Raw genomic sequence first — 13,739 nt, forward strand, 5'->3', positions numbered from 1 at the left:
AGATGTAGCAACAATTAAAATTACCACTGACGCTGATAGTCAGCCTGAGAGACGTTAAAGTGATTTGAACGCGCTGTGCTTTACGCGTCGAAGCGCGTGACAGGGATCCCGAAACGGCAGTTGGGCCCCGCTCAGTGCAGGAACATGCAGCCCCATCGCAGCAACCAGTTCCCTGCATCAACATTCTCCTTTCATCTTCCCGACACAAAGTAAACACTGCCTGACTCAGCGTATGGCTGGAGTTTGATGGCCTGGTCTATACGTACCTGACGTACCCCGACGAACATGCGCCGGATTACGGATAGGCCCTAAGCGACTGCATACCATCGGGCCGTTACTGGGCCACCCACCGCCTCGAGGCTTGTTTCGTCATGGCTCCAGGTGAGACTGTCTATTGCTGACCATGTGTTGAGAAATACTAACTTGATAGATTCCCCGGCAAAAAAAGAAGCTCAATGGCCTCCGAGGTCTCCTCATGAAGCTTTGTTGAGCACTCCCCGCGGACGAGAGCGATACCGACGTATGATGGAGACATCGCCTTCACCTTCACCGTCAAAGAGAGGTCGCAATCTACCTTCGATGAATCTTTTGGCCGAGATCGAGAATGATGAAGAAGAGGATGAAGAGACATTGGAGTTGAAGCTCCAGGAGATTCAGGCTCGGCTGAAGTTGAAGAAGCTACAGAGTGCCAAATCGAAAAAAGCCGAAGTCGAACTCCACACCACCACGTCAGAGTTGGCGATATCGCAAGTACGCCCAAGGCGCGCCGCAACTCCAGAGGCAAATCCTATACAAGTTCCTGCATCTCCCGTCAGACGATTCCAGCCACCACAGACTTCTCCTAGCAGGGTGCTTTTGGGGATCGACAAGGGTCTGAAGGCTAAAGACATTTCCTTGAAGCGTGCGTCGAGCTACAGAGACTCTCAAACATCGATAGATATTGGCCACACGGGGGGGTATTTGCGAAGATCAAGAACCACGACCAGTGTGACAAATGCGACGGAATCGCGCCCTCTGAGCTTCAACGAGCGTCTCGCCTCGGTGAGGACAGAAGAGGCCGCACGAACCCAACGGCAGGAAAAGATTCAAAAGTTGAGATCGAATGCCTTTGGGATTGGTCAGGATGAGATGGAAAGATACAAGAAGAATGCCGTCGACATCCCGGATGAACCACTCCAGGCCCCAGCCTTCTCGAGAGAAGAGATCATGTCCACCAAGCCGCAAACAAGACCGACACAGGAGAGCAAAACTCGAAAGAAGAAAACACCGCCCGGTGAGGTCCCCGAAGACCAAGCCGCCGGATTCGAACCATATTCAAGTTTCCATTTGTCAAAACGGATTCTCCCTCATGGTGTACTCGCCCGCCATGTGTCAGGCAAAAAGGTCTATACACTCAAAGATCTCCTCAGGATTGTCAAAGCACCTGACTTTGCTTTACCCGATGTCGAGCAGGATATTGTCGTGTTTGGAATCCTGGCCAAAAAGTCGGAACCTCGCGCACACAAGCCGACTCAAGGAAGGAATGGCAAGACAGAGGACCGAGGAAAGTACATGGTCATGACACTGGTAGATCTGGAATGGGAGCTGGACCTTTTCCTCTTCAACTCGGGCTTTACACGATATTGGAAGCTCACTGAAGGGACCGTCATTGCGATTCTCAATCCCAATCTAATGCCACCGCCACCAGGGAGACAAGACACTGGACGATTCAGTCTTGTCATCAACTCGGACGACGATTCCATCATTGAGATTGGCACATCCCGTGATCTAGGGGGGTGCCAATCCGTCAAGAAGGACGGCGAGTTGTGTGGCGCATGGATCAACAAAAAGCGAACTCACCACTGTGAATTCCACTCAAACGAAGCTATCCGCAAGCAGCGAGGGACCAGGTTGGAGGTGAACGGCAGCAGCTTTGGGGCAAGAAAGAACAACTCTAGAGAGACATTCAACTGGGGCCAGGAAAAGAAGCAAGAGTCGTCCAAGAAGTACGACTGGGAGACCAAGACACACTGGTTTGCGTCACGGACTATGAGTGCTTCCGACTTGATTGATGGAAAGGACAGAACCCCCAACGACCGCAAGGAAAGGGCCGAGTTTCTCAAGAGAGATCTAGAGGCCAAGGAGAGAGAGCGAGACATGATGAAGAAGCTTGGACAAATTGGCAATGCTGCGGGAAGGGAATACATGCGGCTGGGATCACGAGCAGTGCCAGGCACATCACAGTCGAGTCAGGCATCGAGCCAGGTATCAGACTCTGAAATCTACAGACCCGACGCCAAGTCTCTAGGGCTCTTGGGTAGAGATTCCGCCATTCATCTTAGCCCTGTCAAGCGGAAACGCCCCGACAGCTCTCAGGCTGGCTCCCAAGCCGGCTCACTCGCCAGCAGCAGACAATCAGCACTCGGCTGGGGAGGCAACCTCAAGGACAAACTCTCCAAAATGAAAGAGGGAGAGAAGCTACGCAACGATCAACCAGTACGGAAAAAGACTAGATTCGTGACGGACAAGGGAATTCGCGAAGCCGGCAGAGAGAGCCTCGGCAATGAACTCGTTGAGCGGCAGGTCAGGCTCGAAGACGATGATGACGAACTTGTTATTGTATAAATCTAAGATAAATAGGCGCTACAGGCATGGTTGGATTGGAGTTGGGCCTACGGGTTACGTTACGAGTGAACGATTTGGTCAGATTATTCGATATTGCTTGAATCAAGATATCCATCAGCCGAGACCGACAAGTACCGATATCTCATCTCGGATCAAAGGCTGCCCCCAAAGCGCACAGCCACCCCCGCCAGTGATTGCGAGGAGACCCTGAGGAGACTCGAGGGAGGAGTTAACGATGCGAGGCTGCGGCATGGACACAGTGCATTCCTTTGAACGCACAAAGATGGAGTTGCTTGACTATCGAGTGCACTTGACCGGTTCAGCTGTCCGGGATGCATCCGGTCCCCGCACTGGAGAGTCGGGGAATGGTATTGTGCAGACTCCGCGGGGAAGAGTGCAGGATGTAAGTGATCAGAAGACGTTCGGGGATGGCCGGGTCAGACTGAGGTTTTAACCGTGTTGGAGTTGAGCTGTGCTTGACCGTATGCGGTGAAGGGAGAGCTAACCAGGTTGTCAGTCCTTGAACCCCACTAGTTAACATGGCAAACGTGGTCTCATTCACGAGGTGGAAGCTCAGATCGTGTATCTTCATGTCTTGGATGTCTTGATAAGAGTTGAGACTTGGCGGTTTGACTCGGGCTCGTATATCGACGCAATAGGGTCAGAATCAACCATAACCTCCGCTCAAAGACACCAGCTTCGAGACATCAGCACCTTGGTCCTAATCCAGTCGTTGCGGGGTAACTGAGGTCTGCATGATGACGAGAGGTGCTGACGGTCTAATGTCATGCATATCGCCCTTGTCTGGGATATGAGAGCAGCTTGAACCGAACGTGATTGAGGTGCGTCATTCACGTGCCATAATTGTCCGCTTGAGACTCTGCCACGCAGATTGTTACACAGAGGTCCATGAGATCTCGTGACGCATCCTTCCTTTTGTTGCGGTATGCAGTTACTGGACTCTCCAGGAATGTCATCAACGTACAATGCAGCTTCATGCAAAGACATCCAAGACGAGATGTTCTACCAAGGTCACCTGTTGATGCAGAGCAGCTTATTTCCTCTCAAGACTTGAACATTATCAAGAACGGGACTCATCCGGCGACGCTAACCCCCACGGAGAGTTGCAGAGCCTCGGTCTTGAGGCCCCATCAACCCCAGATTCGACGACCCCAATGCTCCGCACTGTGTCGAGGCCCCCCTCACTATCAGATGCACGCCGGCGGAGCGGTTCCCTGTCTACCAATGTCGAGGCTGTGAATGACTGACCGGTTGTTTTTTCCATCTTTTGATTGCATCAGTTAGTCGACTTGTGAGTCTGGTCCCCGCAACTTGGGCACGAGATCAGGAATCCGGAGTTGACGGTGACGAAGACAAGATGATGCGGAGATATCGATATCTTGTGATATAAAGGACGTTGCGTCCATCGCTGCCCATGCCATTCATCAGCAGTTTTTCAGTGTAAAGCATTGTGTATATATTCTCGACTGTTCTGTTGTCTCCCATCTTATCTCACTACTTTTCTCGACTGTGTCAACTCTCGAATCTGCCTTGGCTGCTATATCCTGGCTTACACCTACCTTGCCTGCCTACCTACAGCCTACCTACCTTGACGATCGACATGTCCCCTCACAGCGATGCACCCTCACCTGTTGGGTCCTTTGGGGTCCAGCCTTACAACCAATGGCACTCAAGCTCAAGAGTCAACAACTTCTCAGACACCTCATCCGGCAGCTCCGTCGACTCGATAGACGTGCGGCACTCTACTCGCCCTCTGGTCCCAGGGGTCTACGTCCCAACCATGTGCTTCTTTGACGACTCAGAAGACGTTGACACGGCTGCCATTGCCGATCACGCTGTGCGACTCGCAAGGGCTGGAGTCACCGGCCTAGCTACCCAGGGATCCAACGGTGAGGCCGTCCATCTCTCTCACTCGGAGCGGCAACTCGTCACCGCCACCACAAGAGCCGCCTTGAATGACGGCGGCTTCTCACATATGCCCCTGATCGTGGGCTGCGGGAGCCAGAGCACGCGGGAGACGATCCAGTATTGTCGGGAGGCTTGGGAGGCTGGGGGTGACTATGCGCTGGTGCTACCCCCGTCATACTATGCCACGTTATTTGCTCCGGCCTCGGAAACCATCCTGGAGTATTTCACAACAGTGGCGGACAAGTCCCCCATCCCCATCATCATCTACAACTTTCCCGGTGCCGTGGGAGGCATGGATCTCTCGTCGGACATCATCGTGACTCTTGCGGCGCACCCAAACATTGCGGGCGTCAAGCTGACGTGCGGAAACACTGGCAAGCTGAACCGTGTAGCCGCGGCAACCCGCAAGCTCTCTACTACATACAACCCAGCACGGCCAGAGTTCCTTGTCCTTGCGGGATCGGCTGACTTTCTGATCCCATCCCTCTCCGGAGGCGGACACGGGATCCTGGCTGGGCTGGCCAACATGGCCCCGAGGGCGTGCATCCGAACGATGGAACTGTACCGGGAAGGCAAGGTTTCCGAGGCACAGAGGCTGCAGGAGGTTGTCTCACAGGGCGACTGGACGGCCATCCAGGGCGGTGTGGTTGGTGTAAAGGCTGGGCTGCAGGCCTGGAGGGGATACGGAGGATTTGCCCGGAGCCCTCTGCCGAAGCCTACGGCAGAGCAGACGAAACGGTGGAAAGAAGGCTTCCGGGACCTGATGATGCTGGAACAAACACTATCATGATGGACACATGATAGGCGAGACATGATGAGATGGATGAGAGTCATGAGAAAAGAAAGGAAAAGAATGGTGGATGAGACCTACCCGGGACCTGCATGGGTAGAGGAGGGTGCTTCACAAAGCAGGCCTGGTATGACAGCACAGCGTGATTTTTTGCAAACCATTGTACTTACTCCCTTGTTCCCTATTCGATCCCTGAATTCAATTGTCTGATAAACCGACCCGCCATATGGGCGATGCTGTTTCTCGTTGAGTAAGACGTGCATCTCGTTGGGCCGGCCACGCTGGTTGATGCTCCGCAAAGATGATCTGCAGGAACCGCTGGCAAAAGGGGAAACCAGGATGTCGATCAGCAGATGATCCCTCTGCCGTGTTTCAGCTGACCGGGGATAATTTTTGGGAATTGAATGCCGCTGGGACGTCAGTCAGGTCAGCACGGAGCCAAGAGACCGGGGATCGGCGGAGAGGGAACAAATCAAGAGGCGAGGGGCGGTAAGCGAGTTGCTGCGTGGTTCTTTTTACAACTTGTTTGTTGTAAATATTGGATTGCGAGATGCGGAGTACATGGACAAACAAGCCAGTAAGCCTTGGCACGATCGGGATCTGGCCACTAAGATCATGGAGTGGCAGTCTTAGATCTGCTACGTGGTAGGCTCTCGCATTAGGTATTGCATATTGGCGTTGAGGCCCTGCGGCAGAAATCCAAATATGGCATCCGTCAGCGCTGTAAACGGTGCGCCTGCTTTCTTAGAAGCGGGATTTGACTCGTTAGGGATCCGATTTTGAACGGAACAGAGCGGATTCTGCATGTAGATGCCCGAATATGGATGACTCGTAGATGTTGGTGATGTTGCACTCTATCGCCATGGCGTTGAACCAAGTTGCCAAAGTAGGTTGCCAAGATCATCAACTGATCTTGGATCCAAATGATCATCAATTCCGTCGGTTGGCGGAAACGTCGAGCTAAAAGAAGACGTCACAACTCAATGATGGTAGGGCTCGTATCGGCATCCTATGCTTAGATGCTTTATGCTTTATGCTTGATCGGGACAAGGGCGGTGTGGTTGGGCCAACACGAGGTTGCCAGCTGGAGATGGATGCGTTACATGCGGACGCCCACAGATGGATGCGCACAGAGATCCACGACCTGCGTCTGCGTCTGCGTGTGTCGAGCCTGTAAGTGGTTGACCAAGATATGTATGGCTTACCGCAGGACACCATTTTGACAGTAAGGCATCGTATGAGAATAGCCAAGCGAGGAGCCCGTAGTTAAATGCAATCTCAGGGGGATTCGTCAGGTAATTTCAGCAGGTACCAAAGGGCAAATCAATAGTTCCAATAGAGTGGCATCACGCGCCAGGAGTGGCGGGCTAGAATCGAGACGAAGGCTTTTCGCCCCTGGCGCCGTCCCCTTGAGTTCTGTAGCCAGCCCTTGCAATCAATACTCCGTCCCTTTACCAAGGAGAGCTAGTCCCGAGCTAGCAGCCACGAGAGGCGTGAGCGGGTGGCTGTTTCATGGGACTCAATGGGTCAACTCGGGTAGACGGTCATGAGCTAGCTTAACGGTGAGCACAACCAGAAGTGGCCGAGACCGTAATTAATCCGTCATGATCTAAAAAAAACCACTCGAGAGCACACAAAAGGACTGAGCAGGACCTCACTTTCAGGTGGCTCCGTTGAACCTGAGGGGAGGGCTGCCAATTGACCAAGCAGAGGTGCAGCCGCCCAGCCCTTTTTGCAACCTGCATAGGGATTCACAAGACGGCAGAGAGCCTCGTATTTGGGCGTCTGCCGAGTGGTCATCCTGGGCAGCAGGCGAACGTGCCGCCGGTCGTGGCTTTTGGTGGATTTGCCTTGTCTTGCCAGCAACAACAACAACACCACCAGGTCTACCTAGACGCCTGACGTAGGATTGACGCACCGAGACTTGTTTCTGGAAACCGGCTGACCCGTGGCTGCCAATCATTGAGCCGACCCGCCCGGTCTATTCGCGTCTGGGTGCATCTTGGGATCATCTTTTTTTGGGCTCGAATGGTTGGTGCATGGCGCATTGCATTGTCAGCTTGTGCGACCAGACGGCGCGTCGAGATGACCTCGGCCAGCCTGTTTCTCTGTTAGACGGCCTTGTTTTCTGGCCTTTGTCCTCAGCTCAGCTCAGCTGCGCATACAAACGGTCGGCAACTCTGCGCCGAGGCCTGTCGCATTGGAGCCTGCATGGAAGCATCAGTGAAATTACACAAGCGCCAAAAAAGACTGTTCCATGAATTTTAATCGAGCGCCAAAAATACGACCAGAGAGAAAAATCTCCACTGCATGCTGCCAGGACCAGTGGGCGCTACGCCATAGGCTGTGCTTCTCCTGAGAGGTGCTCCCAGCTCCTTCGGCTGGCGGCGTTCGGCACCTCCAGCCCCAGCTTTCTGCCCGTGCTTACACGAGAGAGGCCTGCCATTTTACTGGCTCAAGTCCTGAGCTTACAGGCCTCGCTCAGGCACCGCTGACGCTACCGCCGGGCTGGATTTGCGGCCTCCCTATGATTTCTGGGCTGAGAGGCTGTGAGGCAACGGAAGCCAGGGCAGGTGGACCTGGTCCGCTCCCCTCCTCCAAGGGGCACAGACCTCGTGGCGTTACGAGCGTGCTAAAAAGTAACGTGCATGGGTGATATTCACCCGTGGACCTCTACCCTTTTACCCTTCACACCCTCCCCCTTGTCACCCAGGGAGTCCAGTCGCGAACCCCTTTGCCCATGACAGAAGACGGGAGTTGCGGAAGCAGATGCGGAGAAGCCATGGATCCCCGTGTTGCGGTCGTGGTGATAGACCAGCCTAGTCTTGGCCCAGCTGGCTAGTCTGGGCCGGGACTTATATTCAGTCTCTTCCCCTTCTTTCTAACCGTCCGACTTGCTCTTTTCCTGGTTCAAGTCGTCTATTATTCCAATAGCACGACCCCAAGTACACTCGTTTCTAGCAGGTCATCATGTTCCTGGGCAAGTTCTTCATTGCGGCTCTGGCCGTCGTCGGCGGGGTGAACCCCGTTGAGGCCCAGACCCAAAACATCTTTATTACTGGTGTTCCCGTCTCTGGAGGAGGAGCCGTTCCTGCTCGAAAGAACATTAACGATCTCCAGCGAACTGGTGGTCCTCAATGGTAAGCTATTTGAAATCTGCTGTGCTGTTCAAGCTGACTCGTCAGGGATCTCTACATTCGCGCCCTCCGCTCCATGTACGATGCCAAGGAGACTGACCTCAAGTCTTACTTTCAGGTTGCCGGTATGCAATCACGTCAGGACTCACAATTCATTGTACTAACTGTCTAGGTATCCACGGCAAGCCCTTTATCCAGTGGAATGGCGGTGGTGCCCGAGCCGGCAATGGCTGGCCTGGATACTGCCCCCACGGTGTATGCTCAACATTGACCCCTTTCAATTCGACCGCTGACCCCTCCTAGGAAAGCCTGTTCCTGACCTGGCACCGTCCCTACGTCCTGCTCTTTGAGCAGATCCTCGTCGAGCACGCCAAGAGACTCGCGAACCTCTACCCTACCAAGTACCGTCAGCAGTACGTCAATGCCGCCAACACTCTCCGATCTCCCTACTGGGACTGGGCCGTCGACGGCATCCCCAACGCCGTTGTTCCCCAGATGGTCAACGTCAAGGTCCCCAACGGCAGCGGCCTCAAGACTATCAACATGAAGAACCCCCTCTACACCTACACCTTCCCCAAGGACGCCGTTGCTGGCAAGTACGGACAGTGGGACGACGAGAACCGCTCTCGCATGTACAGATGCCCTGCTCCTGACAGCTTCCCCTCGACCGCCAACGGCCTCCTCCGCCAGCGACCCTACAAGCAGTGGACCTACGATGTCCTCACCCACTCGACTAGCTTCGACGAGTTTGCTTCCACTGGCAACAGCGGTGCCTCTCTGGAGCAGATCCACAACGCCATTCACTGGGATGCTGCCTGTGCTGGTCAGTTCCTGATGGCCGAGTTCTCTGGCTTTGACCCCATCTTCTGGATGCACCACACCAACGTCGACCGTCTCTGGACCTACTGGCAGTTCATGCACCCCGACAAGACCACCTTCACCCGCACCTACAGCGGTGGCTCTCGTTACTCTACTCCTCAGGGTACTCGCATCTCCCCTAGCTCTCCTCTTCAGCCCTTCTACGCTGCCCGCGGCCGTTTCCACACCTCCGGCTCCGTCAACAGCATCCGAAACTTCGGCTACACCTATGCCGGTCTTGAGTACTGGCGCATGTCCGGTAGTCAGCTCACCAGCTCTGCCCGCAGCACCATCAACAGCCTGTACGGCACCAGCTCCCGTAAGCGTGGTCTTGAGGAGCGCGCTGATGGCAAGACCACTCGTTACTTCGCCAAGGTCAGCCTCGATGTCACCGAGGTTGAGCGCCCCTGCTCCGTCAACGTCTACGTCTCCGGCAAGCGAGTCGGTGGCCTTGTCGTGATGCAGCAGCCTCAGGAGGGTATCGTCCATGGTGCCTTCTCCGTCGATGACGCTGCCGACACCCCTCAGCTCCTCGGTGCCTGCTCCCCTACCAAGGTTGCCGACACCATCACCACCGGCCTCCAGGTTGAGATTGTCAAGGTATGTAACCCGTTACCCATATATACAATAACCCTTGCTAATCCCCCTTAGATCGACGGCTCCAAGATTCCCCTGTCCGAGGTTCCCAGCCTCGAGCTCAGCCTTGAGAACGTCCCTTACACTCCTCCTGCCGCCGAGGACGAGCTCCCCAAGTACGGCGAGGCCAAGGATCAGCCCGCCGAGGCCGTTGGCGTCTCCAACGTCAAGGCCCTCAAGGCTATCAACGCTTGCGGCGGCAAGCTGCCTTCCTTCCAACCCCCCAACTAAAGAGGTACATCACCAAAAAATCTTCTTGTCATCATTTTTGCCCTAGCCGGCGCTTCCTTTGGCCCAAGAGGCTTAGGAAAGGGACACTTGCGAACCGCACAATTCTTCTAAGTAGTTTTAATAGCTGGCAGACGCGTGGAGTCATTTTGTATTTCGCCAGACTAGGTCTATAGTTGCTGCAATAGTGGCCCTTCACTTTTTTGCTTCTCTGATGTGATGTGTTGAATGTGCTTTCTGTTTCATACATCGATGTGATGCCTGTGTTCAACATGCTCTGTTCCAACTCCTTGGTACTATACTAAGAGAAGTGGAACTGTGAAAGAGAATGCCATGGGATGATGTTTGATGTGATGTTGGCCTGTGAGTCAAGGAACTGAGTTTCCCTCATAAACATGAGGTTGGGTTGAACTGCTCACAATGACTTTGCTGGTGTCAGCTCATGACGACGTGTAGAGGCATTGGGCATGATGGCTTGACTGTGTTGATGGCTGTATTTCTCTTGCTGGGTTGCCTTAATCTGCCCTTTCGGTATGCTATGAGGTTAAATTACTTGAATGACGATGTGTAGAATCACTGGTCGCATACCACGGTGGTGATGGTGTCCTGGGTAGTATTCATAAGTTCTACTGTTGTATCTGAACGTTGATGAGCCAATGCAAAAGTTCATCTCGCCATTGAGTAGTCATATGGTTGTAGTATGGAACAGTAGAGTTACGTGCTACGCATTGGCTACGTTCATTTGTCTCCCTCGTTGGTTGCCTTGATCTTTTGGCCTCTGGGTATATACTTTACACATGCTATGACCCTGGCCGCTCAGACTATGCCGTCAACTCAAAGTCTGATTAGGCATGCATCCTAAGCTTAAGTATGAGGCAACCAGACCTATGCAACAATGACAACTGCAAACCTACAGCAGCATCGAAATTATGCTTCTTCAACTCGGTTGTCCGGGCGTGTAGTTATCAAGGCTCAGACCAGCGAAATAAAGTTCCACAACTAGGGCAGGGGTATAGCCTCATATACGACCTCGTATCTGAGATTGCCGGTTAGTGTACCGGAATTGCAGGATTGGCAGGGTTGCGTCGATGCAACGTCGGTAGAAAGTGTCTGGAAGTTGTCATTTCGTCTCGCTCATGGCATTTCGTCTCGCGCATAGCACCGGTCTCGCTCGCAACACCTCGTCTCTCATAAACAGAGTTGACTGCCGTGGACCTTGACCTGAACAGCGACCTCAGAGTTCAACATATCCCAACAAGGGTTCCATGTTGACCGTCGCCAAGATGAGGCCAGCCTGCATCTCATCTCGACGGGTCTTGACAACTGCCGAGTGGATCTGGGGTGGTCACGTGGGTTAGTTGCTCAACATCGTGAGCCTGGTTGGTCCATCAACTTCCCACCACCGACTTGCGGCAATTGCTTTACCTTGAGACCCAGAATGTCTTTTGAGATTGTTGTCCCCTCCGAGAATGACGCCCCCAGCATGGCCAGTGTCCATCTGGACGCAATGGATCCCAATTTGCTGATGCATGCCCAATTTCCGAACACCGAGAGCCTGGAATTCCTTCGAGGCTGGCTTTGCAGAGAGACGTTGGATCACGTCCGCAGCGACGACAAGGGCGTCCTCATCGCCCGAGACACAGACACCGGGAAGATATTGAGCTTTGTCAAGTGGGCGATTCATGGCCTGCGGCAAACGCGGTCAGAGCCCGAAGACGAATTCCCGGCTTGTTGCCGGCGGGAGTATCTCGACTCATATGCAGCTCTCACCAAAGAAGCAAGAGTTAAGGTGCTCGGTGATAAGCCGCATTACCGTGAGTTTTCTCTTGTCGCCGAGTTGCTGATTGAGGCTAACGCGGGTAGACGTGTCATATCTCTGTACGGATCCAAAGTTCGGTGGTCGAGGAGCTGCTTCTGGGCTGCTTCGACGAGTTCAGACGGAGGCAGCAGCCGAAAATGCAGCAGTTATTCTTGAGGCTACCATGAACGCCGTGACCTTTTATGAGAGGCTCGGCTTCAAGGTCCAAGAGAAACTCGAAATGACTCTCCCAGCACGAGGATCCAGCGAGCCAACCGAGCTCTACGAGGAGAGGACCATGGTCTGGGCGCCTTAGACAGATGTCAATATTCGAACCAACTTTGATCAAGGACGATACCGTCTCCACCCTCACGTGGCAGAAATGCAACTCAACAACGGTTGAGATGACCGATGAGCGATAAACGTCGACTCACCGCTTCAGCGAACATGACCATAACGTGGATGTCGGCACTCAAGCTGATACGCCGATGGATCGCATTATGAACAAGCTATCGCGTCGCACTTGGCATCAAACAGCCTCAACTCAAACCATCGCCCCGGACCGAACCATGACGATGACGCTCCGGAGATATCCAAAACCACAGGACCGGGCTTGGCACCATGTAAAGACTCGGTCCGTGCAGGAGCATGGGCCACCGGGGCAGGACCGGCAACTCCCTCACGTCCCTGCAGCCCCCACGGCGGACAAGATGGATCGCGGTGAGGACGAATGGCTTGTCGACTGTCGGGCAGCATCGATAGGCGCGCATGCGGCATGTCGTCAGGGACATGGAGTCTCTGGATGGGGAGGACTTTGTGGGCCAATCATGGAAGCTGTATTTGGCTCGAGACGTTGAAGCTGTTGATAATGATGGACTGATAGATCTCGAGTCGCGTGCGGATCCCAGAAGGGAAATGTTACTCATCGATTCGCATCATGAATTTGAAAGATGCCGAGGCGCGGCTGGCGGTCATAACTTGATGATGATGGGGAAGTTGAGTCGTTGTCATCGGAGCAAGTCGGAAGCGTCAAGACGGAGAAGGTCGGTAGGCAAGAATGGCAAGACAGAGGAGGGTCACAGAGGGGAAGGAGCATCGCAAGCCAAGCAGACGCAGGATGGAACAGACCGGCAAAGTGAGCAGATGGATACCAACAGCAAAGGGTATCGATTCGCGGGTGGTCGGTACGATTCAACGTCGACTGTCGGACCCTCTCCATCGTCCAGTGTCTCGAGTCTCATTCTGCAGGCGAGAGCCAGTAAAAAAAAGGTTATTTTAGCCGCCAGAGACCGTGCAGGCAGCTCCGTTTTTCACTGAGGCCAGAGGCACCAACCCTCCGAGCCATTACGTTACAGCAACCGGCAGACCATGCAGAATGAGGGAAGACAGGCTCTGTAATCGGTTTTCCATTTGGTAATCGGCGTCTGTCTGCGCCCTCGGGACGGTCAACCTGCGTGTATCAGTACCTATCATGTCTAGCGCTGACTTGCCTGTCGATAAGTCCCGCGACATGCGACATGCGACGCTCATGTCGTCTGCGAGTTGAGGTTCCTCTTTTCTTTTTCGCGATTATCTTTTGCCATTATGTATTTCTATCTCCTCTACTTTTCTCGAGATAAGCTCTCTGCTACTGCCGTCCATTCAGTCTTTGCCCTCCAACTCAGCATCCATCCAATCCTGCCTATGGCGGGCCGTATCCTCTCTCACCAACTGGCCCAACCGGCATGAGACAAGACCTGGAGTCGGATCCGCGCATGCT

The 13,739-nt window shown here is 53.8% G+C and overlaps 4 protein-coding genes across 4 annotated transcripts; all 4 read left to right on the plus strand.

Moving 5' to 3' along the window:
- Positions 1–371: 371 nt before the first annotated feature.
- On the plus strand, positions 372–2,604 carry NCS57_00292000 (Zf-primase domain-containing protein; the record flags this gene model as incomplete). The annotated part of the gene is made up of 2 exons (XM_053052938.1): positions 372–381; positions 431–2,604. The coding sequence occupies 2 exons, from the start codon at positions 372–374 to the stop codon at positions 2,602–2,604; spliced, it is 2,184 nt and encodes a 727-aa protein (XP_052918184.1).
- A 1,621-nt stretch (positions 2,605–4,225) lies between these two features.
- Positions 4,226–5,323, plus strand: NCS57_00292100 (uncharacterized protein; the record flags this gene model as incomplete). The annotated part of the gene is made up of 1 exon (XM_053052939.1): positions 4,226–5,323. One exon carries the CDS (start codon positions 4,226–4,228, stop codon positions 5,321–5,323), a length of 1,098 nt encoding a protein of 365 aa, XP_052918185.1.
- Positions 5,324–8,293: 2,970 nt separating this feature from the next.
- On the plus strand, positions 8,294–10,185 carry NCS57_00292200 (uncharacterized protein; the record flags this gene model as incomplete). Its single annotated transcript, XM_053052940.1, has 5 exons — positions 8,294–8,463; positions 8,509–8,585; positions 8,633–8,715; positions 8,764–9,918; positions 9,970–10,185. The coding sequence occupies 5 exons, from the start codon at positions 8,294–8,296 to the stop codon at positions 10,183–10,185; spliced, it is 1,701 nt and encodes a 566-aa protein (XP_052918186.1).
- Positions 10,186–11,434: 1,249 nt separating this feature from the next.
- Positions 11,435–12,296, plus strand: NCS57_00292300 (N-acetyltransferase domain-containing protein; the record flags this gene model as incomplete). The annotated part of the gene is made up of 2 exons (XM_053052941.1): positions 11,435–11,996; positions 12,046–12,296. Exons 1-2 carry the CDS (start codon positions 11,621–11,623, stop codon positions 12,294–12,296), a joined length of 627 nt encoding a protein of 208 aa, XP_052918187.1. The 5' UTR covers positions 11,435–11,620.
- Positions 12,297–13,739: the final 1,443 nt, after the last annotated feature.

Source organism: Fusarium keratoplasticum, chromosome 2 (genome assembly GCF_025433545.1).
Source record: "Fusarium keratoplasticum isolate Fu6.1 chromosome 2, whole genome shotgun sequence".
NCBI classification, from domain to species: Eukaryota; Fungi; Ascomycota; class Sordariomycetes; order Hypocreales; family Nectriaceae; genus Fusarium; species Fusarium keratoplasticum.